Source organism: Lissotriton vulgaris, chromosome 11 (assembly GCF_964263255.1).
Source record: "Lissotriton vulgaris chromosome 11, aLisVul1.2, whole genome shotgun sequence".
NCBI lineage: Eukaryota > Metazoa > Chordata > Amphibia > Caudata > Salamandridae > Lissotriton > Lissotriton vulgaris.
The window spans coordinates 224714603-224742011 of NC_141699.1; the positions used below are offsets into that span (position 1 = coordinate 224714603).

Sequence of the window (27409 nt, forward strand, 5' to 3'; positions counted from 1 at the left end):
CAACTCTGGGCAATAGCTTGCTTAATCTCCACAACGGCCCCTACAACACTGGGATGCCAGGCTTCATCTTTGGGGTGCCCAGGAGGGGCATCTCACAGGGAGAGCCACGAAGGGTTCCACAGCGTTATACAGCGCCGGGACGCCCCGGTGATGGGCCACTGTGCGCTTTACAAGTATCCTACATTTACAATGCTTGTTTGTCGAGATTATAGTAAGGCTTTCAAAAGTCTACCCAAACTGCCTGCGGAACGGGTACAGTTCATGTGAGCCAGGTGCGTGCACCTCCCAGCCACATCGCACACCATCTGTCTGAGCCTCGGCAACAGACTTCAAAGGAAGCCGCTCCCCGCAATCCCCCCCCCCCCCACCATCAGACTTCAAAGGAATGCGCTCCCCCGCCCCCGCCACAACAATACCGAGAGCTTGTTGTCTAAAACCCATCGAGCACATCTGCAGAATTGTCCCAGCCGCTGCCTCCCGGTTTCAAAAGGAAATCATCATTTGATAAACCGACCTGATTCACCACTTTTTCTCGAGACCGCACACTCACCTTTGACCTTTCTATGATTTCACATCAGGCCTGCTTTTCTTTGCTCCTCAAATTGCTGGAGAAACTTTGAAATGCATGTCTTGCTTTCCCTCGGCTCTGGCCCGCCTCCCTTTGCCACCCCCTGGCTGCACCCTCTGTTCCGAACACCTTTCGAGTTGTGTTTGAAACCTTCCCAGTTCATTGGCTGGTGACGCTCCTCCGTGTGGGAGGGGGGGTAGGGCTCCGGTGTCCTTCTTGCACAATATTCCTTTCTACCCCAGGACCAGCACCGAAGCTGATGCAAGGCCGAGAGGGCTGGCATCTTTGTCACTTTTACCCCTGCCTCCTCCCTGGACCGCCAGTGCTCTGTGAACTCTGCGTTTCCAGTGCCCCACCTTCTGGCCGGTTCTCCTTGTACTGAACACCCCTTGGTTCTCCGGTCACAGTAGAAGAACTGAATCGTGGGAAGGGTGCACCTACCTGTGAGCCATGGCAAGCCACTGAAACCCCAATCATCTCGCCTCTCGGATCCATTGGAAAACCACCCCCTTGAAGTTGTTTCCCACCTTTTCTTGCCTTTGACCTTTGCTCCCCGCTCTGTTCCTTCGGACTTTGTGCCTGTGCCCTGACTGTTTCCGTCTCTTACTGCAGCTTCTTTTTCCCAGCTTTGGCCTAGATGCCGACTCGCCCACAGGTTGCCCGAGTGGGCTCACTCCCCCATTATATCCATGTAATCCCACCTCCGTGAAGGCACGTGTCTTGTGCAATGAACCCAGCTTCAGCTATTTACCCACCCAGCAGCCCCTCCGTAAGGGTCTACCTGACTACTCCCCCTTTCACTAGCTGCTGATGTTATTGCCCATTGTGGAGTTAGGGACCCCCGCTTCCATACACTCCATGTCAGAAGACGCTTCTCATCCTCCATAGGCAGGACTGCAACTGATGCAGGAGATAAGGGGGTTCAGGGATTGATGTCATTCTAACCCCCGCCACAACCCTTGCCCCTCCCAGTGCCTTTTCGAGTTTTCTTTGCTTTGGAGGACCCCGCCCACCCACCCCCATACGATCGCCCTCGCCCTCCCTCACTCTATCTATCTATCGCCCTCACTCTATCTATCTATCGCCCTCACTCTATCTATCTATCGCCCTCACTCTATCTATCTATCGCCCTCACTCTATCTATCTATCGCCCTCACTCTATCTATCGCCCTCGCCTTCCCTCACTCTATCTATCTATCGCCCTCACTATCTATCTATCTATCGCCCTCACTCTATCTATCTATCGCCCTCACTCTATCTATCTATCGCACTCTATCTATCGCCCTCACTCTATCTATCTATCGCCCTCACTCTATCTTTCGCCCTCACTCTGTTATGTTATGTTATGTTACGAAAATCTTGTATAGCGCAGGGCTACTCCTAGGAGTGTCCCGGCGCTTTAATGTAAACCTGTAGTAAAAAACACAACACAACAAATAATCAGAGACGGAGATCAGTAAAAAAGAGCGTATCTAAAGAGCATAGAGCCAGGTTTTAAGGCCCTTCCTAAAAGTCAACAGATTGGAAATACTCCCCAGTGCCACAGGCAGAGTGTTCCAAAGCTGTGGAGCCAAAAGCCTGAAAGACCGGCCCCCAATGCGTGCCTTTTTTACTCGAGGGACCACGGCTAGAAAAAGAGACTCGGATCTGAGGGAACGGGCCGGGCGATAGAAGGCTAGCCTCTTCTGGAGATATTTCGCTCCCGTGGCATGAAGAGCCTTGTGGGCCAAGGTCAAGGCCTTAAAAACTTTCCGCTTCCGGACAGGCAGCCAATGAAGTGACTGCAGGAGGCCGGAAGTTCTGACTCGCCTGTGGAGGCCAAAAATGGCCCGTGCTGCCGAGTTCTGGACCACCTGCAGCCGTTGCAAGAGATACTCCGGCAAGCCGGGATAGAGGACGTTGGAGTAGTCCAATCTCGAGCCAATTAAGACCTGGACCGTAATCTTCCTATGATCTTCCGGAAGCATCGGCAGAAACTTGCGGAGCATCTTAAGGAGGCCAAAACATGTACCTGTAAGGCCCGAAATCTGTGATCTCGGCGTCAGACCATTGTCGATCTACTATCTACTATCTATCTATCTATCTATCTATCTATCTATCTATCTATCTATCTATCTATCTATCTATCTATCTATCTATCTATCTATCTATCTATCTATCTATCTATCTATCTGTCCCCCTCACTCTATCTATCGCCCCCACTCTATCTATCGCCCTCACTCTATCTATCGCCCTCACTCTATCTATCTGTCGCCCTCACTCTATCTATCTGTCGCCCTCACTCTATCTATCTGTCGCCCTCACTCTATCTATCTATCGCCCTCACTCTATCTATCTATCGCCCTCACTCTATCTATCGCCCTCACTCTATCTATCTATCGCCCTCACTCTATCTATCTATCGCCCTCACTCTATCGCCCTCACTCTATCTATCTATGTATCTATCTATCTATGTATCTATCTGTCCCCCTCACTCTATCTATCTATCGCCCTCACTCTATCTATCGCCCTCACTCTATCTATCGCCCTCACTCTATCTATCTATCTCCCTCACTCTCTGTCTATCTATCTGTCGCCCTCACTCTATCGCCCTCTATCTATCTATCTATCGCCCTCACTCTATCTATCGCCCTCTATCTATCTACCGCCCTCACTTAATAGATCTATTGCCCTTACTATCTTTCTGTCGCCCTCACTCTATCTATCTATCTATCTATCTATAGCCCTCGCTCTATCTAAGCCCTTCTGCGCCCATCCGCACCTGGACCGCGCCCAGTGCCGGAACCCCTGGCCCCCGCAGACCCCTGCCCACCCGCCGGACGTACGACGCCGCCACCCTCAACGCACTCAACGCCGGCCGAGTCCCGGGCTGCTTCCAAGCCACCCCGAGACGCACCCACGGACCCTTCTGCTGCAACACCTGCAAGTTCACCTGCATCCGGACCTGCACCACTCCAGCAGTGCCCAAGACCTCGACGAGCAACAGCAGCAGCCACCTGAGATGCATCCTGCTCAACACCCGCTCCGTCCACAGGCACGCCATCGAGATCTGGAACCTGCTCGACACCACAGCCCCAGACGTCGCCTTCTTCACGGAAACCTGGATGAACGCCTCCTCCGCGCCTGACATCGCCATCGCCATCCCAGACGGCTACAAGATCATCCGTAGGGACCGCATCAACCACACCGGAGGAGGCATCGCCATCGGCCACAGGAACACCATCCGCATCACGACCAACACCGATGACACCCTCTCTACCTCCGAGCACCTGCACTTCCAAGTCCACATCAACCCCAAGACCACCCTCAGAGGCACCCTCATCTACAGACCCCCTGGACAACGCACACAATTCAGCGAAGACATCGCCGACTTCATCAGCCCGCACGCCTTCTGCTCCGCTGACTACATCCTCCTAGGGGACCTCAACTTCCACATGGAGAGCAACAACGACCGCAACACCACCACCCTGCTGGACAACTTCGCCAACCTGGGACTCAAGCAACTGGTGACCACCCCCACCCACTACGCCGGACACACACTCGACCCCGTCTTCTCATCCTGCAAGGACATCGCCTTCAGCCACGCCACCGGACTCCACTGGACGGACCACAGCTGCGTCCACTTCAGCTTCGCAAGGACCACGATCCACCACCACCAGCAACAGGCTGCACGCAGGAACTGGAACAAGATCACAGCCGACCAGCTCGCGTCCGCCCTGAGCACGAACCCTCCCACCAGCACAACGAACCCCAGCCAGGCGGCCACCAACCTCACGAAGTGGATCAACGACTGCGCAGACGAGCTCGCCCCTCTGAGGACCCCGCCCAGCAGACCCGGCAGCAAGAAAGCCCCATGGTTCACTGACTAACTCAAGAGCTCCAAGAAGAACTGCCGAGCCCTCGAGAGAACCTGGCGCAGAGACCCAACACCGGACAACATGACTGCCCTTAAGCTCGCCACCCGGAAACACCACCAACTCATCCGCGCCACCAAGAAAACTGCATTCAAGGAACGACTGGACAACAACGCACACAAAAGCAAAGAACTCTTCAACATCGTCAAAGAGCTCTCCAACCCCGGAAACAACGACATCACCCCTTCGCAAGACCTCTGCAACTCCCTCGCCTCCTACTTCCACAACAAGATTGCGGACATACACAACAGCTTCAGCACTCAACCGACGAGCACCACAACCGAACCACCGCCCCCCACCACCACCCTCCGCGCCTGGACTCCGATCAGCACCGAAGACATCGTCCGCACAATGAACTCCATCCACTCCGGATCTCCGACCGACCCCTGCCCTCACCACGTCTTCAACAAGGCCGACGCTATCACCGCACCCCACCTGCGGGACATCATCAACACCTCCTTCGACACCGCTACCTTCCCGGAGAGCTGGAAGCACGTCGAACTCGGCGCTCTACTCAAGAAGCCATCGGCTGACCCCACCGACCTCAAGAACTACCGCCCCATCTCGCTGCTCCTGTTTCCTGCAAAAGTCATTGAGAAGACTGTCAACCAGCAGCTGGCCGCCTTCCTCGGGACGAACGGATCCCTCGACCCCTCGCAGTCTGGCTTCCGGGCCAACCACAGCACCGAGACCACCCTGATCGCAGTCACCGATGACATCCGAGCTCTGCTCGACAACGGAGAAACAGCGGCCCTCATCCTCCTCGACCTCTGTCCGCGGCCTTCGACACTGTTTGCCATCGTACCATAGCACAACGCCTCAGCAACGTCGGAGTCCAGGGGAAGGCACTGGAGTGGATCATCTCCTTCCTCGCCGGAAGAACACAGAGAGTCCGCCTCCCCCGTTCAGATCTGAAGCCACCGAAGTCATCTGCGGCGTCCCTCAAGGCTCCTCGCTCAGTCCAACCCTCTTCAACATCTACATGAGCCCCCTCGCAGACATCGCACGCCAGCACAACCTCAACATCATCTCCTACGCCAACGACACCCAGCTGATCCTCTCCCTTACCAACGACCCCGTCACCGCCAGAGCCAACCTTCACGAAGGGATGAAAGAGGTAGCCGTATGGATGAAGAACAGCCGCCTGAAACTGAACTCGGACAAGACGGAAGTCCTCATCCTGGGATCCTCACCCTCCGCCTGGAACGACCCCTGGTGGGCCCCCGCCCTAGGCAGCGCACCCAAACCAACAGACCATGCACGCAACCTGGGCTTCATCCTGGACTCCTCCCTCTCCATGACCAGACAAGTCAACGCCGTCTCCTCGTCGTGCTTCAATATCCTGCGCATGCTACGCAAGATCTTTCGGTGGATCCCCACCGAGACCAGGAAGACGGTCACCCAGGCCCTCGTCACCAGCCGTCTGGACTACAGCAACACCCTCTACGCCGGAACCACCGCCAAACTCCAGAAGAGACTCCAGCGGATCCAGAACGCCTCAGCACGACTCATCCTGGACATCCCCCGTCGCAGCCACATCTCTGGACACCTGAGAGATCTGCATTGGCTCCCGGTCAACAAGAGAATCACCTTCCGTCTCCTCACCCACGCACACCAAGCCCTACACAGCCAAGGCCCAGGATACCTCAACAGCCGCCTCAACTTCTACGCTCCCAAATGCCAGCTTCGTTCGACCAGCCACGCACTCGCCGCCGTCCCCCGCATCCGCAGAGCCACCACAGGGGGGCGGTCCTTCTCCTACCTCGCCGCCAAGACATGGAACTCCCGCCCCACCCACCTCCGCCTGACCCAGGACCACCTCGCCTTCAGGAAGCAACTCAAGACCTGGTTGTTCGAGCAGTAGCGGATCCCCCTCCCCCCCCCCCAGCGCCTTGAGACCCTCTGGGTAAGTAGTGCGCTATATAAGTACGATGATTGATTGATTGATTGATCTATCGCCCTCACTCTATCGCCCTCACTCTATCGCCCTCACTCTATCTATCGCCCTCACTCTATCTATCGCCCTCATTCTATCTATCGCCCTCACTCTATCTATCGCACTCACTCTATCTATCGCCCTCATTCTATCTATCGCCCTCATTCTATCTATCGCTCTCACTTAATATATCTATTGCCCTCACTCTATCTATCGCCCTCACTCTATCTATCGCCCTCACTCTATCTATCGCCCTCACTCTATCTATCGCCCTCATTCTATCTATCGCCCTCATTCTATCTATCGCCCTCACTCTATCTATCGCCCTCACTCTATCTATCGCCCTCACTCTATCTATCGCCCTCACTCTATCTATCGCCCTCACTCTATCGCCCTCATTCTATCTATCGCCCTCATTCTATCTATCGCCCTCATTCTATCTATCACCCTCATTCTATCTATCTACCTCATTCTATCTATCGCCCTCATTCTATCTATCGCCCTCATTCTATCTATCGCCCTCACTCTATCTATCGCCCTCACTTAATATATCTATTGCCCTATATCTATCCTGCTGGAGAAATTTTGAAATGCATGTCTTGCTTTCCCTCGGCTCTGGCCCGCCTCCCTTTGCCACCCCCTGGCTGCACCCTCTGTTCCGAACACCTTTCGAGTTGTGTTTGAAACCTTCCCAGTTCATTGGCCGGTGACGCTCCTCCGTGTGGGAGGGGGGGTAGGGCTCCGGTGTCCTTCTTGCACAATATTCCTTTCTACCCCAGGACCAGCACCGAAGCTGATGCAAGGCCGAGAGGGCCTCTTCCCTGGACCGCCAGTGCTCTGTGAACTCTGCGTTTCCGGTGCCCCACCTTCTGGCCGGTTCTCCTTGTACTGAACACCCCTTGGTTCTCCGGTCACAGTAGAAGTACTGAATCGTGGGAAGGGTGCACCTACCTGTGAGCCATGGCAAGCCACTGAAACCCCAATCATCTCGCCTCCTTCCCGGATCCATTGGAACACCACCCCCTTGAAGTTGTTTCCCACCTTTTCTTGCCTTTGACCTTTGCTCCCCGCTCTGTTCCTTCGGACTTTGTGCCTGTGCCCTGACTGTTTCCGTCTCTTACTGCAGCTTCTTTTTCCCAGCTTTGCCCTAGATGCCGACTCGCCCACAGGTTGCCCGAGTGGGCTCACTCCCCCATTATATCCATGTAATCCCACCTCCGTGAAGGCACGTGTCTTGTGCAATGAACCCAGCTTCAGCTATTTACCCACCCAGCAGCCCCTCCGTAAGGGTCTACCTGACTACTCCCCCTTTCACTAGCTGCTGATGTTATTGCCCATTGTGGAGTTAGGGACCCCCGCTTCCATACACTCCATGTCAGAAGACGCTTCTCATCCTCCATAGGCAGGACTGCAACTGATGCAGGAGATAAGGGGGTTCAGGGATTGATGTCATTCTAACCCCCGCCACAACCCTTGCCCCTCCCAGTGCCTTTTCGAGTTTTCTTTGCTTTGGAGGACCCCGCCCACCCACCCCCATACGATCGCCCTCGCCCTCCCTCACTCTATCTATCTATCGCCCTCACTCTATCTATCTATCGCCCTCACTCTATCTATCTATCGCCCTCACTCTATCTATCTATCGCCCTCGCCTTCCCTCACTCTATCTATCTATCGCCCTCACTATCTATCTATCTATCGCCCTCACTCTATCGCCCTCACTCTATCTATCTATCGCCCTCACTCTATCTATCTATCGCACTCTATCTATCGCCCTCACTCTATCTATCTTTCGCCCTCACTCTGTTATGTTATGTTATGTTACGAAAATCTTGTATAGCGCAGGGCTACTCCTAGGAGTGTCCCGGCGCTTTAATGTAAACCTGTAGTAAAAAACACAACACAACAAATAATCAGAGACGGAGATCAGTAAAAAAGAGCGTATCTAAAGAGCATAGAGCCAGGTTTTAAGGCCCTTCCTAAAAGTCAACAGATTGGAAATACTCCCCAGTGCCACAGGCAGAGTGTTCCAAAGCTGTGGAGCCAAAAGCCTGAAAGACCGGCCCCCAATGCGTGCCTTTTTTACTCGAGGGACCACGGCTAGAAAAAGAGACTCGGATCTGAGGGAACGGGCTGGGCGATAGAAGGCTAGCCTCTTCTGGAGATATTTCGCTCCCGTGGCATGAAGAGCCTTGTGGGCCAAGGTCAAGGCCTTAAAAACTTTCCGCTTCCGGACAGGCAGCCAATGAAGTGACTGCAGGAGGCCGGAAGTTCTGACTCGCCTGTGGAGGCCAAAAATGGCCCGTGCTGCCGAGTTCTGGACCACCTGCAGCCGTTGCAAGAGATACTCCGGCAAGCCGGGATAGAGGACGTTGGAGTAGTCCAATCTCGAGCCAATTAAGACCTGGACCGTAATCTTCCTATGATCTTCCGGAACATCGGCAGAAACTTGCGGAGCATCTTAAGGAGGCCAAAACATGTACCTGTAATCGTGGGAAGGGTGCACCTACCTGTGAGCCATGGCAAGCCACTGAAACCCCAATCATCTCGCCTCTCGGATCCATTGGAAAACCACCCCCTTGAAGTTGTTTCCCACCTTTTCTTGCCTTTGACCTTTGCTCCCCGCTCTGTTCCTTCGGACTTTGTGCCTGTGCCCTGACTGTTTCCGTCTCTTACTGCAGCTTCTTTTTCCCAGCTTTGCCCTAGATGCCGACTCGCCCACAGGTTGCCCGAGTGGGCTCACTCCCCCATTATATCCTTGTAATCCCACCTCCGTGAAGGCACGTGTCTTGTGCAATGAACCCAGTTTCAGCTATTTACCCACCCAGCAGCCCCTCCGTAAGGGTCTACCTGACTACTCCCCCTTTCACTAGCTGCTGATGTTATTGCCCATTGTGGAGTTAGGGACCCCCGCTTCCATACACTCCATGTCAGAAGACGCTTCTCATCCTCCATAGGCAGGACTGCAACTGATGCAGGAGATAAGGGGGTTCAGGGATTGATGTCATTGTAACCCCCGCCACAAACCTTGCCTCTCCCAGTGCCTTTTCGAGTTTTCTTTGCTTTAGAGGACCCCGCCCACCCACCCCCATATGATCCACCGTTGGCACCCTTATTAGCGTCACTTTGACCCCCAGGGCCCACCCTGGTAGACTTGTTCCCATGTGTCTGCTCCCAGCCTTTGAATGCCCCCCCACGACCCACAGTTAGCACCCTTCTTAGCGTCACATTGACCCCCAGGACCCACCATAGTAGACTTGTTCCCTAGCCTTTGAATGCCCCCCGCACAACCCACCGTTAGCACCCTTCTTAGTGTCACATTGATCCCCAGGGGCCCAGCTGTAGTAGACTTGTTTCCTTGTGTCTGCTCCCAGCCTTTGAATGTCTCCCCCACCACCCCAGACCGACCGTTAGCACCCTTCTTAGCGTCACATGGATCCCCAGGGGCCACCCTGGTAGACTTGTTCCCTTGTGTCTGCTCCTATCCTTTGAATGGCCGCCCCTCCGCCCACGACTCCCCCGTTAGCACCCTTCTTAGGGTCACATGGACCCCAACATGGACCCCTTTTGCCCACCGTAGAAGATTTGATCCCTTGTGTCTGCTCCCTAACCTTTGAATGCGCCCGACCCACTGTTAGCACCCTTCTCAGCGTTACATTGACCCCCAAGGCCCACCGTAGAAAACTTGTTCCCTTGTGTCTGCTCCTATCCTTTGAATGGCCACCCCGACTCACCGTTAGCACCCTTCTCAGCGTCCCATTGACCCCCAGGTCCCACTGCAGAAGATTTGTTCCCTTGTGTCTGCTCCCTTACCTTTGAATGCCCCCCACCCCCTGACCCACCGTTAGCACCCTTCTTAGTGTCAAATTGACCCCCAGGGGCCCAGCTGTAGTAGACTTGTCCTCTTGTGTCTGCTTCTATCCTTTGAATACCCCACCCCCCATGACCCACTGTTAGCACCCTTCTTACTGTGTCATTGACCCCTAGAACACACCGTTAGCACCCTTCTTAGTGTCACATTGACCCCCATGGGCCACCGTAGTCGACTTGTCCCCTTGTGTCTGCTCCCTAGCCTCTGAATGCCCCCCCACGACCCACCATTAGCTCTCTTTACACCCCTCTCTCTACACCCCACTCTCTCTACACCCCACTCTCTCTACACCCCACTCTCTCTACACCCCACTCTCTCTACACCCCACTCTCTCTACACCCCTCTCTCTACACCCCTCTCTCTCTACACCCCTCTCTCTCTACACCCCTCTCTCTCTACACCCCTCTCTCTCTACACCCCTCTCTCTCTACACCCCCCTCTCTCTACACCCCTCTCTCTCTACACCCCTCTCTCTCTACACCCCTCTCTCTCTACACCCCTCTCTCTCTACACCCCTCTCTCTACACCCCCTCTCTACACCCCCTCTCTCTACACCCCCCTCTCTACACCCCCCTCTCTACAGCCCCCCCTCTCTACACCCCGCTCTCTCTACACCCCGCTCTCTCTACACCCCGCTCTCTCTACACCCCCCTCTCTCTGCACCCCTCTCTCTGCACCCCTCTCTCTCTACACCCCGCTCTCTCTACACCCCGCTCTCTCTACACCCCGCTCTCTCTACACCCCCCTCTCTCTGCACCCCCTCTCTCTCTACACCCCTCTCTCTCTCTCTACCCCCCTCTCTCTCTCTCTACCCCCCTCTCTCTCTCGACCCCCCTCTCTCTCTCTACCCACCTCTCTCTCTACCCACCTCTCTCTCTCTACCCACCCCTCTCTCTACACCTCTATCTATCGCACTCACTACATCTATCTATCTATCTATCTCCCTCATTCTATCGCCCTCATTCTATCGCCCTCATTCTATCTATCTATCTATCGCCCTCACTCTATCTATCGCCCTCACTCTATCGCCCTCATTCTATCTATCTATCTATCGCCCTCACTCTATCTTATCGCCCTCACTCTATCTTATCGCCCTCACTCTATCTTATCGCCCTCACTCTATCTTATCGCCCTCACTCTATCTTATCGCCCTCACTCTATCTTATCGCCCTCACTCGTATCTTTCGCCCTCACTCTATCTATCTATCTATCTATCTATCTATCTATCTATCTATCTATCTATCTATCTATCTATCTATCTATCTATCTATCTATCTATCTATCTATCTATCGCCCTCACTCTATCTATCTATCGCCCTCACTCTATCTATCTATCGCCCTCACTCTATCTATCTATCGCCCTCACTCTATCAATCTATCGCCCTCACTCTATCTATCGCCCTCGCCCTCCCTCACTCTATCTATCTATCGCCCTCACTCTATCAATCTATCGCCCTCACTCTATCTATCGCCCTCGCCCTCCCTCACTCTATCTATCTATCGCCCTCACTCTATCTATCTTTCGCCCTCACTCTATCTATCGCCCTCACTCTATCTATCTATCGCCCTCACTCTATCTATCTATTGCCCTCACTCTATCTATCTATCGCCCTCACTCTATCTATCGCCCTCACTCTATCTATCGCCCTCACTCTATCTATCTATCGCCCTCACTCTATCTATCTATCGCCCTCACTCTATCTATCTATCGCCCTCACTCTATCTATCTATCGCCCTCACTCTATCTTATCGCCCTCACTCTATCTTATCGCCCTCACTCTATCTTATCGCCCTCACTCTATCTTATCGCCCTCACTCTATCTTATCGCCCTCACTCTATCTTATCGCCCTCACTCGTATCTTTCGCCCTCACTCTATCTATCTATCTATCTATCTATCTATCTATCTATCTATCTATCGCCCTCACTCTATCTATCTATCGCCCTCACTCTATCTATCTATCGCCCTCACTCTATCTATCGCCCTCGCCCTCCCTCACTCTATCTATCGCCCTCACTCTATCTATCTTTCGCCCTCACTCTATCTATCTATCGCCCTCACTCTATCTATCTATCGCCCTCACTCTATCTATCTATCGCCCTCACTCTATCTATCTATCGCACTCTATCTATCGCCCTCACTCTATCTATCTATCGCCCTCACTCTATCTATCTATCGCCCTCACTCTATATATCTATCACCCTCACTCTATCTATCTATCTATCGCCCTCACTCTATCTTTCGCCCTCACTCTGTTATGTTATGTTATGTTACGAAAATCTTATATATTATTAGAGAGTTCAACATCTCCTCTTTGACCTAGGTCCTAGGTAAGAGGTGTATTTGTGAGGAAGCCCAGCAAAGTCAAGCTAAGGGTGTTGTGATCCCTAGCCACCCTTTCCGCAACTACTATGTCTTGGACATACTTCCAGCTCTTCAGAAAAATTAAAAATAATCAATACGACTGGTGTTCCCTGGCCTGTTGAAGGTGAATTTACCTTCAGCATCAGATGGAGTACCGCCATTTGTAGCTCTTAAATCAAAATTGAAAATTTATGCAAATATCTGGGCTGCCCTTGGGGACCATTTACCGGAAAGAAGATCTATGGATGGGACTATCCAATCTTTATCTAACTCAGCCAATAAGTCGGGGGTCTAGTGAAACAGGTAGCATTCAAGCCATCTGCTATAATAACTCTTGGTGTTGAGTTAGATGACTTGCTGATAATATACGGAACGCTCTGGGATTCTATTGACATAGAGATATTATAATATTACTAAATATATTTATTCTGATCCCCCATGAAGCTATGTATACATTCAGTGTGACCGTAATCTTGTTTTGTTTTTACAAAAACGTGACACAAAATCCAAAGTGTTTACGCTTTACAGTATAGATTTGATACAGAGGTCTTTAGAAATTAAGACCTATTTGTTTTGCGCATATCTAGTGCTTGGAGCGCCTAGTATTTTTTTGTGCCACTTCCACACGTTGCATTGTTAAACCAGTTTACCTCACTTCAGAAGACTTATGAGGTAATCTCCAGATTTGGAGCATGCTCTAAATGACAGAAAGCTGTATATACTCCGGTGTATCTCTTTGGCTTTTCTATTCTTTGGACACCAAATGGTGGTATTTTATGAGACGATTTCCTGTCACGATTGGAATCTTGCATCTCCCCTTTTTTTTTTTTTTTTTTTTTTTTTACTGTTTTGGGTCTCTTTCTCTTTGTTGTTTCCCTTTTCCTTCTTGTAATTTTCTCTTGTTTATTTCTCCTCTTTTGGAAATTTCTCCATAGTGTAACTAGGACATCACAAGCATGTCGGAATACGTCTCTCCATGTATTCTTTCGGGTTACAGATTTTTATGCTTTTTAAAAATATGACAATGTAAAAAATATTTAAAAATTGCTTTTCAAATTCACAGGCTTGAAAAAGTCTTCTTTTCAACCAAACATGTGTCGGCTGTTAGTTTTCATCTGATACTGACCTGCGTGCAACAGAATTTGGATTCTCTGAAAATTAAATGTTGGATCTGTTATACTGGCAGACCAAAACTACAATTGTTTTTTTTTTTTTTTGTAAAACCGTTTTTATTGCAGAGCCAAATCATATATACATTATACATTTCTGAGCGTCTTGCATGGTCATTATCAATTCTTAGTTCTTGTTTGGGTAATTCGTATACACGGCCAATAAGCCCACAACCCGGGGGTCAGGCGGCATCAAACTGTGAATCACCCCACGCAGCAACTCTTGAGCACCTTCAATTCCCCATGCAAGTCTTTCTGCAGTCTGCTTTTACACTTTTCACCCCTCCGCCCCCCAAAAATCCCCCTCCCCCCAACTTCGAAACGCCCTAAAATCCCCCCTCTCACTCATCCCTAATGCCTGCGCCTGGTCTCTCTGTTAGTGTGTGTATATGACTCTATCAGGAGCGATCTGGGATGTTCAAAGAAAGGGCCCTGGGTGTCAGTGGGATCCTCAGTTCCCGAGTTGGAATGCCCTTCCTCCTCCTCTAGCGTACTATCTCGCAGTGTTTGCACTAGCGCCTCCCATGCCGCTTCCAGTGCCCTATCTTCAGATTTGCGGCGAGCAAATTGGTATCTGAGAGTACTTTCGCTCGCCGTCCATTTGAGACATTCATGGAACCATTGTTTGTGCGTGGGCCCCTTTTTTGATTTCCAATTTCTAGTTATTTCCCTCTTAGCCAGTATCAGTCCCATATCTATAAACTTGCTCGTGATCCTGTTCTTGGGTGTGTGCGGAAACCAATGCAGCACTCCTACCGCCTTAGTGTATTGTAGTTCTCTATCCGTTGCGTTGTTCAATGTCTCGCCAATCTCCTGCCAATAGTCTCGTAAGTGTGGGCAGTCCCATAACATATGCCCTAAGTCCGCCCCTGCTGTGTTACATCTAGGGCAAGCCGCATTTTCCACGCCAAAGTATTTCCCGATTTTTCCTGGTGTAAGGTAGGCCCTGTGAAGAATATAAAAATGTATCAGTTGGAAGCATGCGTTCCTCGTGCTCTTCCTAGCTCGCCGTAGCAGTTGCACCCACGTTGTGTCAGGGATCTCCATCTGGAGGTCTAGTTCACATTTGGCCTTCAGTGTTGTCAGAGGTTTTAAAGGTTCCCGCAGCATTCTAGAATAAAGGCACGTCACTGCCTTCTATGTACCGGCTGCCATCATAGTGTATTGGCAGGCCATGGACGTGGCTGGCTCCAGCAGTCCCTCCCCCCAGTGTGCCTTCATAGCCCTGGTCATAGCAGCGTGCATCAGGTAATCTCCTCTCGGAAGATCGAATCTGTCTTGCAAGATCTGGTATGGAAGTAATGCTCTGTCTTCATATAGGTCACCTATCATTTGTAGCCCCGCGTCTTCCCACCCCTGCAGCCGCGACCAGTCGCCGCCGTGTGGGAGTGTTGTCACCATTCCCAGCGGTATCTCGGGTGCATACATACGTCGCACTCCCGCTCTTCGCCGTGCTCGATTCCAACAGAGCCTAAACGTCTGCTCTTCTAGGGACAAGTCTTTGAGGAGAAGCTTCTGCTGTAGAGTAATGTATGCAAGCACATTTCGGGGGGTACCTCCGTCCCTCTCTTGCTCGGGGCCTCGATACACCCTTGCCACCTCCTGCGTAAAGACTTGTAATTGGGCCGCTAGGTAGTAGAACTCGAAGTCCGGAACCGCCATGCCCCCCTCATCCTTAGGCCGGATCAGCGTGTCTAACGCTATTCTACGTCTGCCCGTGCCCCACAGGAACGATATCAGCAATGATCGCAACTGCTGAAAAATAGAGCCAGGAATCCACACCGGTAGCGTGCGGAAGTAGTAGAGGAGGCGCGGCAGAGCTATCATTTTCACTAAGGAGATGCGGCCTGTCACTGAGAGCGGAAGAGTGGCCCTGAAGGACATACTCCCCTTCAATGCCCGGATACATCGGCCCACATTGCCCTCTGGCATGTGTGCCACCTCGAGAAGTTTTTCTGCGCCCTCCAGCGCCTCGTTGGCATCCTCTAGGAATAATAAGAGGTCGTCCGCATACAGCGAAATAGCATGCGGGTTTCCCCGATAGGCTAGGCCCTTGTAATAACTGCCCGTACGCGCTTCTGCCGCAAATGGCTCTATCGCTAAGGCAAACAGCAGTGGGGATAGCGAGCACCCTTGCCTAGTGCCGCGGCACACTTGGTACTGGTGCGATATTAGGGAGCCTATCAGGACTCGTGCCGTCGCGGACATGTACAGTACTTTGGTCCATCCTATTATCGCCAAGGCCGAAACATTTCATGACCCTATAGAGATATCTCCATTCTAAACTGTCAAATGCATTTTTGATATCAACTGATAATACTAAGGGCAGTCGCGTCTCTGGCATCGGGTCACCCATTAGTCGTATCAGTGGGCGTACATTGATGGTAGTGTTCCGCGTGGGGATGATGGCTCTGAATCAACTCCGTCATGTGGTTCAGCAGTCTAGTAGCCAGTATTGTACTCAGGATTTTGTAGTCCGTTGTCAGCATGGACAGCGGGCGATAAGAGGCTAGTTTGGTCTTCTCCCTCCCTGGCTTCATTAAGGGGATCATCAAGGCTTCGCACATGGATTGGGGCAGCCTTCCCCTAGATTTAGCTTTGTTGTAAACTACCTGGAGTCGTGGGGCTAGTTGTTCCAAGTATTTGCTGTAAAATTCTATTGGCAATCCGTCCAAGCCCAGGGTCTTGTTTCGAGCCATCTGCTTCACCGCGCTTCCTATTTCCCCTAGTGTGATATCCCTGCCCAGGTCGTCTGACTGTTCCTGATCTAGCTGCGGCAATTGCAGTCCCTCCAAAAAGGTGTCGATCTCACTTTCTCGTCCTTCCAATCCGCTTTCGTAAAGCGCTTCGTAATATGACCGGAAGTTGTCCAGGATCCCTGTTTGGGAATTGCATATGTGACCCCCTTCTTCAATGGCCAAAATCGGTTGGCTACGCCTTGTTGGGTTAGCCAGCCAAGCGAGCATCGTCCCAGCTTTGTCCCCCTCGGCGTGCGCCCTCGTCAGGTAAATTTTATGGTCGAAGCTCCGGATCCTCTCCATTTCAACCGCCACTGCTTCTTTGGCCTCACTGACACCTTCCTGCAGTTCAGGATGGTTTGGGCGCGCCAACTTGACTTTCCGCAGTGCCTTCTCTGCCTTATCAAAAATCATCTAATAGCGTTTTGCGGGCTCCAGCATATTTCTCGATGCAGTGGCCTCTGACAACAACCTTGAAGGCATCCCACTCCATCGCGCTGGTGGCCGTGGTGCCCTCGTTTTCCCCGAAGTATTGTGTAATTCTCTCCCCTAGCGCTTCCCTAAACAGTGGGTCATCTAGGGTGTCCGGGCGTAGTTGCCATGTCGGGATCTGCGAGGTCTCAGTCACCCAGTTTAGCGTCAATAATAGAGGATTATGGTCGGACAACGTGCGAGTTAAGTACTCGGCGTTTGCCACAGTGGAGATCACAAGCGGGGAGCACAAGAACGCGTCCAGGCGGACGTGGAGGTCGTGTAGACTGGAGTAATACGAATAATCCCTCAAGGTAGGGTGTCGCGCTCTCCAAGCGTCCACCAGCTCCCATCTCTCCTGCCATTCAAACCTACGCTTCGCCAAGCAATGCACTGGTGATGCTCCCAGCGGTGAGTGAGACTTGTCCAGAGCAGTGTCTACCACTAAATTAAAGTCTCCTCCCATGATTATAGGACCTGCTAGTAGACCAAAACTACAATACTTGTTTAGTGCTCTGAATTCCCTAACAATTTGTTAATATATGGAATTCGTTTTTAGGTTTCGCCTATTATCATTCGCTTGCGAATGTAATAGGCGAAAATTCAAGGGCTTGATCGACTCGTCAAACCACTGCGGTTTTCTCACAGTGCATGTGAGTCACGTGACCACAAAAGCGGGTCACGTGACCACACAAGCACGCACATCTCCCTGCCACACTTCTCCTCCCCTCGCTCGCATTCCCGCCCCCCCACCAGGCTCTCCCGCCCCCATCCGGCTTCCCTCCGCGCATCTGCCTGCCACACTTCTCCTCCCCTCGCTCGCACTCCGCTTCTCCCTCCCTCGTCGTCTTTCTCTCTATGCCTCGCTTTTTCTGTCCTGTGTCTCTTCCATTTGCTCTCCCGCTTTTTTTCACTCTTTCTTTCTCTCTCTACTCTCAGCGCGACTGTCTAGCTCGATCTGTTTCTCGATCTTATTCTTCCCTTGTCGCAATGTGTCTTTCTCACTACTTCTCTCTCTCTCTCTATTTTCCCACCACTGTCCTTCCTCTCTCTGTCTCTAATTGTCTTTCGTGTTCTCCCCTCGCTCGCATTCTTCTTATCCAGTGGTTTGGTGTCTTTATACCCCCAAAATTCTGCCTCTTCATTGTTCCATCTCGTGTCCTAGACTGCCCGTGGCCCCTGCTGCCACCTTTCATCAGCTGTATCATTATCTGCAGACTGCATTTGGTACGAACGGGGTTTGATGTCTCTTTCAGTTCTCCAAAGGCCAGTGGTCACATTGCGGGTTTCGAAGCCGATAAAACTCCCCCCACCCATCCCCACCACCACCACTGGCCTCCCTCTAGGGGTAGTAGCGCGGCGTAACAACTCACACAACCCTGGTTACTAGCACGCTACGGTGAGACCCCCAAACTGACGATAATAAAGATAGCGCCATTGCTCGCTGCCGTCTTCACACTTCTCGAACGTACAGCTTCTGCAGTCGAGGTCGCCCCCAACGTAAATCTGGCATCTAAATGCCATTGTTCAAGAGCTTTGAGAGGTATTACACACCCAAACTCGCATTGATTGCAATTCATTTTAATGGAGGTTTATGCAGATTACTTGCTTGGAGCCTGAGTGTCATTCGTTAGTGGACGTGACAGGTTTGTATTCTTGGAATTTATTTTTATCGTTATGCAGGGCGGGCGAGAAGATGCATGTCTGAATGAAAATAGCTCTTGTGTTCCAGTACGGGGAACCCCCATGTCATCGTATTTCACATATTTCTGGGACTGTGTCCCATGTGGAACGCTTATTTTACATCACCCTATTGTCACATGCATGACTGACGCTGACGTCATTGGGCAGTCACCCTGAAGCATTAAAGCAATTAGCGAAAACAATCCTAATTAAGTCAGATTTGTGAATGTGAAAATCCTCCAGCAGACGCTTCACATGTATCACTTGGGAAAAAATAAACCTCCGTTTATAAAATCTGAGTCAGTGTGTAAAAATCATTAAATTACATTTACTAAGAAACGTCCCACTGATGCACTAATTTAAGTAGCACGCTTCCTCTGCTCCACCATTAAATCTTAATGGCACTGTTTTAACCTACGCTGCACTTTTTCATAAACACGGCATGCTCGGATTCTAGACCTCTAGACAGGGTGAGAAAAAAAAAGCAAGGGCTTAGCAGTGAACACGGAGAATTCGGAATGGATTTTGGCGCTGGTGTTATTCACAAAAGATGTTTCATCCGTGCACAGCACCGCAATTGTCTCTCCCTTTCTCCAAGATCCCTTCAACAACCCCTCCCCCCGCCAACCATCCCCATCACCAATCACAAAAAAAGCGAACGCGCACAAAACAAAACATTTGCTTGACATCTGGGTAGAAGTACTGAGTCAGGGAGCCTTTCAAAACAAAACGGGAGCACGTGACTCCGGCGGAGGCACCCACTTCTAGGGAAAGTCCATCCCTGCCTTCCCATGTATTATAATGTCCAGGCTGGAAGACAGCGCAAAGTTATGTCCCTCTGTCCAAAACACACATGACGGGACTAACAGAGCTGACCGATGTCTTATTACAAACGCGTTTGTTGCATGCGTGCACCAGTCTTCTTGCGAGAAAAAGCACGCGCAGATATTTGTTGCGAAGAGATATTGACTGACCAGCCAGAGCAGCAATGGTCGATATGGAGAAACATTAGGGTAAAAGGGGGGTGTAGACGTAATTAAAGGAATATAGCTGTCATCGCCAGCAATGTGTATCAGATACAGGCTAAACACGAGGCGTCAAAGACAGGCATTCAGGTAACAGGCAGACCATCTGCTTGTCCCCAGCCACGAAGGCAGTGACCGCCCCTGTGCGAGGGGAGCTGTTTGATGTCACCGCATAAATACAATGTTTGATGTTACCGCATAAATGCAATATTTGATGTTACCGCATGAATACAAACTGTGACTCAATCGCGCGTGACTCGTTTTAAACAAGCACTGGCGTTGCCAATAGGTTTCGCATTTGGAAAGTTGGAGCTATTGGTTTTGTAAATTACATTTTATATTTATATATCGTTATTGGCATTGTCAATAACAATGTATAAATATAAAATGTAATTTACAAAAAATAGCTCCAACTTTCCAAATGCGAAACCTATTGGCAACGCCAGTGCTTGTTTCATATATTTTTTTACACTACTGAGGCGCATAGTGTTTGTCCATTGTAGCACGTTACTATTGCATTATATGTACCTGCCTTACATTGTGAGTGGATATACAAACAGTCTGTTATTACCACTGCCATCTCTTTTCTTTGAGAATAAGCTTCCCTCCACTACTAGGCACAATGAAAAAGTCCTCTAAGATATTAAGCGTTCCTTCTTTCCTCTCCATAACCAGACTATAGACATTTATTAACACCAAGGAGTCGCCAAAATTAAGAACTACTGAAACGGCTGACACATCCGGGGAATCAACAGGTAGGGTCTTGATTGAGCACTGCAAATCTGTCCACAACCAAATGGCTAGGCCTCTGGATGGCCGCCTTCTAAGGGATTAAAGTGCAGGGGTGTAAATGGAGGTGTACCCACTCCTAACAGCGGGTGCTTAGTTCCATGTCACCTGGAAGAGACAAATATCGTAGTCATCTATAAACTGACCCCAATCGGAGTCCCCCAGTTTAGTTCCTATCCCAACTACGTTCCAGGACAGAATGTTTTGTAATTCCTTAGCGTGCTCCACAGATACCACCTGGCTATGTTTACATGGTTTCCCCTCCCTTCATAGGGTGTTTCTGACCTACCAGAAGACACCACATGCCAATCTTCACCAATATATGCCCCAACAGTGTGGATTATAGAATTTGCTGAGTCGCACTGTACTGGCACTGCCTTGACATACATAGTTCTCAAATACTCTTCTTCTCGGGATCCTGGACTTTTCACAGGGCTACTTCGAAGGCTAGTCCCTATGGAAGTTGTATCCAGTCAGTCAATATCTCCTAAACTGCTCAATCCACCATGGCTGTGTGGGCCCCTTGTGGACACATGCTGGATACCATAATCATCCCTATACCTAATCTGAATCTGATTGGCGGCATTGCAAATCCTGCAGGCATCCATGGATAACCGCCCTTCAACCAGAAAACAGTCCCTCAAACCCACCCTTCCTACATCATCAATCTGTCCAGGTGTGTCATTACGCTCTACACTTAGAATGTCACTGCTGATAAAAGAGGAGAACCCCTTCACATGCCTGAGCCAATTAATGACTTTGTTGACCAGGGAAACCTGATCTTTCCAGCACCTTGGAGCTACCTCTGGGACAAGGACCAGGAAAACGGAACCTGCTCAGTAGTGAATTGCTGTGGTCTTGCAGCCTCTAGATATCTTCTGTGTTGGGGGTGAGGGATACATGAGTGGGTTGGGAAGCATATTTGTGTAATGTGGTATATAGGCCCATAGTTGTTGAAAACACTAATATCGTCCCCCTGTCCTATCCCTTCCCCTCCCATGTTTAGTGTAGGACCCCAACCCCTGCCCTCTTCATGTCCGATCCTCCCCTGCCTTTCCAAAGCCTCTTGAATTACATTTGTTCCTGGAGCCTGTTATCCACTATGCGCCTAATACTGTTTGTACCACATGGCCATGGGGAGCAGGGTCTAGTTGGGGTGGGGATCTATCTGAGCCTGTGCCAAATGCATGGATTGGGACTCTGAAGGGAGGTGTGTCTTCCCAGCTTGTTTGCTGGGAGCTCTGGTTTTCTCTGTGGCGAGGCAGACGTGGCAACTGTTGGATTCCCCTTTCGTGAGTTAATCTCTTCGAGTTTTGTTTCCATTGATTTTATGGTCTATTTCAAATCTCTAACCTTGTCCTTAAGTCCCTCGATCACCTCCATTAAGCTTAAAATGTCATCCGGAACTCTTGGTAAATCAGCAGTGTTAGCCCCCACCTCTTTAATATTCGTTTCACTATTTCGTAGACTCAGGACAGTGACCCTATTTTCACATGTGACATCAAAGTTCACTACAATCACTGCATTGTCACCTATAAGGTCAGAGTCATTAGAGAGAGGGTGAGAGTCGAAAGGGAAGTCATCAGGCAGTAAGGGAAGAGCCTTTGTCCTTTTAAACATCTGTGGAACACTCTTTTTAGATCTTTTTTTCTCTGCTTGGCATGCCTGGGTATTGGACAAAACAACTTGGTTCTGGCCAACTGGGGAGCTTAGTATCTCTTTCCCTTCTAGGATGGCAGACCATGAGCTACCACCTGAGCCTTTTATTTCCCCATCATCGCTTATCCAGTAATAAATGCAGTCTGTCAATTTGGCAAACCTAGTACACCTCCCATACTTTGCTCAGATTCTTGCAGAACATAGGAAAGAGGCACACCAAAATAGGAAGACAAAAAACACCCAGTACCTGTATACAAGGTGTTCAAGGGATGATGCAGCCCAGACTTGGACGGGTGTGGACGTGCTCACCTTTGGCCCGGGCTTCACTTGGGCATGGCCCGTGCGCAGTAAGCAGATGATGTGAGTTATCAGAGTTAGCCAAAGAGCTATGGTATTTTCGTCCAGAACTAAAAATATAATTTCAGGGCAGATTATTTTCCAGGGCAAAGAAATGTGGTAGTGGATTGTGACTCGAGATACTTGTTCGATTTCAGCAATTGGATATTAGATTGGCTGTTTAAAAAAATTATGAAATATGGGGTCCATTAGAGGTGGATCTTTTTTGTGTACAGGTTGACATACCAAATACCCAATTATTATGGTTGGAGGACAGACCCAAGTGTGGCAGCAGTAGATGATGTTCAATATATTTGGGAAACAAATGTTGTATGCGCCCTCCATTTTTGATGATTCAGGGGGGTTCTTTAGAAAGCGAGCAGCGAAAAATGTCAGTTGGTTATAAAAACCTCTTTTTGGGTGTCTCAAGCATAGTTCCAATGTGATGTGGACTTAGCTTGCAAGATTTCTTTTTTGATGAAGGTAAGAGAAGGTTTGTTGGTGAATGGCAATGTAGAGGATCATCCTTTGTTTCAGCAGGGAGGTTGAGCTGTCTTGCTTGGAAAATTTCATGGAATCTGAATGCTTCACAGGTCTTTTGAGTATGATTTCAGAACTCTTGGAAGATTCCTTCCTGGGCATCCAGAAATTGTAAGAGAGATAATAGGATATGGTCAGCATGCGTTCATTGGTGTATGGAGAGGAATTTGGATTCAGTGGAGGCTGTAAATTTTCTAGTATAGCCGTTTCAGAAGGGCCCGAGTACTTTGCACAGCAGGTTGTTATAGATCGGCTATTTCATCAGGTCATGCTCTGGTGAGTGATACATCTGTATGGAGAAATGCATTGAGTTGTAGCATCATTAAAATATACATTTAGAAAAAAAACTAGATATGGGATGTGAATTTGCTTGAAATATGTTTAAATCGTGGCCAAGAAACAGATACTTTGATGTGAAGAATCTATTGATGAAATTGACATAATTGCTATGTTTGGTATCTTCTAGGAGGATATAACGTGAAGGCTTTGGAGGTTAGTAGTAGAGTTATCGGCCCAGATGGTATATTATTTAAGATTTGGAAAAGTACAAAATTATGTTGGATTCAATTATTTTATCTGACATTTCTGGAATGCACTACTCTGTGTGTGTTGGATTGTTTTCCGGAGTATAAATCGGGGTGTTGTAAAACAAGACTGATGACATGAGTCAGTTGTTAATTTATTTTGTGAATGTTACCATTACGAGATGGATGAGGCGAGGTTTTATAGGGGGTTATTTTGAGCATATTCCATTAGAGGGACTATGACAAGCAAGACAACTTGGACAAGAGGTAGATTAAAAGAAATTTTGAAAGCGGCTGATTGGCAGAGTACAAGGTGTATTTGTTAAATACTATTCGAAACTATTGGAACATGTTTAGGAGGACTTTAAACATGTAAAATGCTGGCCTCCGGTCTTTTAATGAAATGTCAATTCTTCATTTATTATATAGAGAGAATCTAGAGTTCATTAAACACACTGAGGCTAGCACTATCCTATTCTCTGCTCCCACATGTAAAAAAATAAGATAAATGAGATACTTTGGGGGTAAATATGCCAAGAGAAGAATGATTGATATTTTTGAATTGATCAGTATAAAAGTTAAGAATGTGTACTTAAGAACTGAGAAATCATATTTAATTAGATGGAATTACTATACTGTTTATTGTTTTGTAGAAAATCAGCCTTGAAGATGAGGTGGATAGTACCAGGTAACAGGAAGTGTGCAGTCGGATGTTGAATTTCATAAGAATGCAGTTTTGAAAGAGGAAGAGGCTTCTATGCCATGGGGATTAAAGCCACTGGGTTCTAATTCTGTAATTTGTTTTATTTATGATGTGATGTTTAACTTTTATGTGCTGCAGAGTGACATTAAAGAAAGAGTAATACATAATGCTAGCCTCCATAACTTTAATGAAATCTAGATTCTCTTTTCATTTTAATTGATAAATCACCATTCCCTCCATTTTCTACACTGAGCTACTTTTCTATTTCCTATGTTCATGTAAGTAGTATTTGTATTCTTTGTCTTTCAAATAGCACTAAATGTGTGTGATTTGGGTATGTATGGTACAGGTGCTGTAGCGTTATTTGGTATACATAGGCTCCAAAATATAAGGCGCGTGCTATGCTGTTATAAAAATGTTTTGTACAGTGATTACTTGACTATCACCGTTCATGCTGTCTCACATATTATTTCATTATAAATGTGCCTGCACGTGATGGTGTCACATTGTTACTTTATTTATGCACCCCAACACTTTGGTTTTCTCTTAAAGAACTCAGCCGCACCGCAGTTCCATGTCTGTGAAGGATGATGAAAACTGGCAGACTGTGTGCAGAAAGAAAGGCAACAAGAATACAAGAGTACTTAGAGTCCAGCCAGTGAGTTGTGCAGAAAGAGCAACCACCTGCAACAATGACTGGCAAAACAGTGAAAATGATTGTCCGTTAATTCTACTGAAAATCCACCAAGCAAAGTGAGTTTGTTTCTGTATAGTCTTAGTGCTTTATAACCACGTTTTATATAGAATTTTCTAGGCGGAGATAAAAGCCAGATCTCTGTTATAACAACTGCAATGGAAATCACTCAAAAAGTTGCACATAATCACGAACAGTGCTTTAGAAATGAGTAATATTGTCAAGATATTAACCAGTTTTCTGCCCAAAATCGCAATTTAAATGTGCTAGAAACATGACAAACTCTGAGCTATTAATTATTTCCCATTCTGTTAGCCAAGAAAGGTGTCTTCTCAGAACAATATTTTATTATGTACAACTGTAAAAAAAATAGCCTGTCATTACCTCTTTCTTATTCATCCACATCAGTCTACGTAAATAATCTTACACCCTCCCTGTGACAGGCATTTAAAGTCATTAGTTTGGTTAATATTTCGTTACGATTTCATTGCAAATAAATTCTTCTGTGTACATTTCAGTTTATAAGGCACTTTCATTTAAATCTCATTTCTCATACACATTCAAGTTTGTGTCGAAGGGCGTATACTCCGCTAAGGAGGAGGAATGTCGCTGCTCTGCCTTTCTGCATCGCAAAAAAGGAAATGATAATAACGCAATGTTATCATTTTATTTTTCTTTGCTGGGGCAGTGTTGTGGGGCGGGCCAGGCTGCTCGGGGAGGGGGGTAGTAGCACCATCGTAAGTGTGCATGAATGTTTGGCAGGACAAACATTCATGCACACTTTGCATGTTCTCCACCCAGGCTGCATTACAGCCTCGGTAGAGAACATGCCCAGGCGCCCATTCCTCATCCGAGCGCTGAACCGCGGTGCTCAGACCAATCACAACACTGCATTGCAGCGTTGTGATTGGCATAGGGGAGCCTATCCTGCCTTCTGTTCTGTAGCATCGCGCTCTAGTTGTTGCACGTTACGTGATGACCCAACGCACCGCTGCTATTTTGGATGGAGTAGGGAGAAGTTCTCGAGAGCACCGGACGTCCCGGCGCTCTCTTGTTGCATTTATTAAACATAAATTTGTATATCCTCACCCCTAGCTCCAGCAGTTTATTGGGGCGACAGCAGCTTTACAGTGGTGACGAGGCTGGGACCCGAGAAAGCACACAGAAGGGAGCTAAAGAAAAGAAGAAATCGCACCCACTGAACAAAGTGCTGACACCATGTGGAGCAGCAAGTGAGGGGAACCATAGGAACAGCAGGAGAGCGTGGCAGAGGACAGAACCACGACGTGCAGGCAACCAGGGAGCGCAAATTTACCAGGTACAACGGGCAGAGCGCGACAGCGGCGTGGCAAGAGACTAATCCCACAGGGACACCCACCATCATAAGGGCAAGGAGGAGACAGAAAGGGGCGGACGCCACACCTGCAGGAGGTCCCCTCTCGCTAGCGCCCAGAATATACCCAGGACCCTGGCGGAGTTAGAGCAACATAGAGAGGGGGGCGCCCTGGGGCCCAACCGACCAAGATGCACAGAGAGAGTGCAAGCGCGCCAGGCAGCCCGAAGGGACAAGAGACAGAGCCAGAACGACGCATTGAAATGAGTGCACCAAGCGTCCTCACTCACAATGCCTATCCCGTTCTTACCTAAACCGGGAGAGCCCTTAATGAAGTGGGAGGACTGGAGAGAATACTTCATGAATTACATAGAAGCCCTGGAAGATGAAAATGGAGAAGCTTTCCCCAGCAAGCGGAAGAGAAGAAGAGAAGAATACTACTGCACAACTTGGGCCCAGAAGGGATCAGGGTCTTCCAGAAACTTGTACCCACTCCTAGGCAAGCGGCAGATGACGACGTATTCCGACATGCAATAGAGGATCTAAACAATCACTATCGGCCAGCAGTATGCACGTCTATAGATAGATACAATTTCCAACAGAGGAAACCGGAAGTAGGCGAATCAATAGACGACTATGTAGCAGCGCTGGGGAAACTGCCGATCACGTGCAAATTTGGTGTCTTGCACGATGAATTTATAAAGGATCAAATAGTCATGCACACGACAAACAAGACTGTCCAAGACAAACTATGGGTGAATGGAGATTCAAAGCTTAAGGAAGTGATTGCCATGGTGAAAAAAGCAGAGCTATCCAAAAGGTGCGCTGACGCAGCAAAAAGAGAATCCGTCCCGAGGCCCATGGTTAATAAAGTCGATGATGCAGAACCAGTTAAGAGAAGCAAAGCCACGGCCACAGAAGGGAAAGCGCCGAACAGGTGGACAGGAAGGCCAACACAGCAAAAAAGACAAAGCACAAACACCTGCTATAGGTGCGGAAGCCAAACCCATGCGGGGCACGGCAAACGCTGTCCGGCATTCCGAGGAAAATGCATGTACTGCAGGATAGTAGGACACTACGAAAAAGTGTGTCGCC

The 27409-nt window shown here is 49.2% G+C and overlaps 1 protein-coding gene across 1 annotated transcript in view; it reads left to right on the top strand.

Annotated features, from left to right (window-relative positions):
- The first annotated feature begins 24627 nt into the window (after nt 1-24627).
- Nucleotides 24628-27409, top strand: part of SRRD (SRR1 domain containing) — a 101840-nt gene continuing 99058 nt past the window's right edge. The window contains exon 1 of the mRNA XM_086943138.1: nt 24628-25040. Within this exon, the coding sequence (XP_086799264.1) occupies nt 24862-25040 (179 nt within the window). The 5' untranslated portion in view covers nt 24628-24861. The remainder of the gene's footprint in view (nt 25041-27409) is intronic.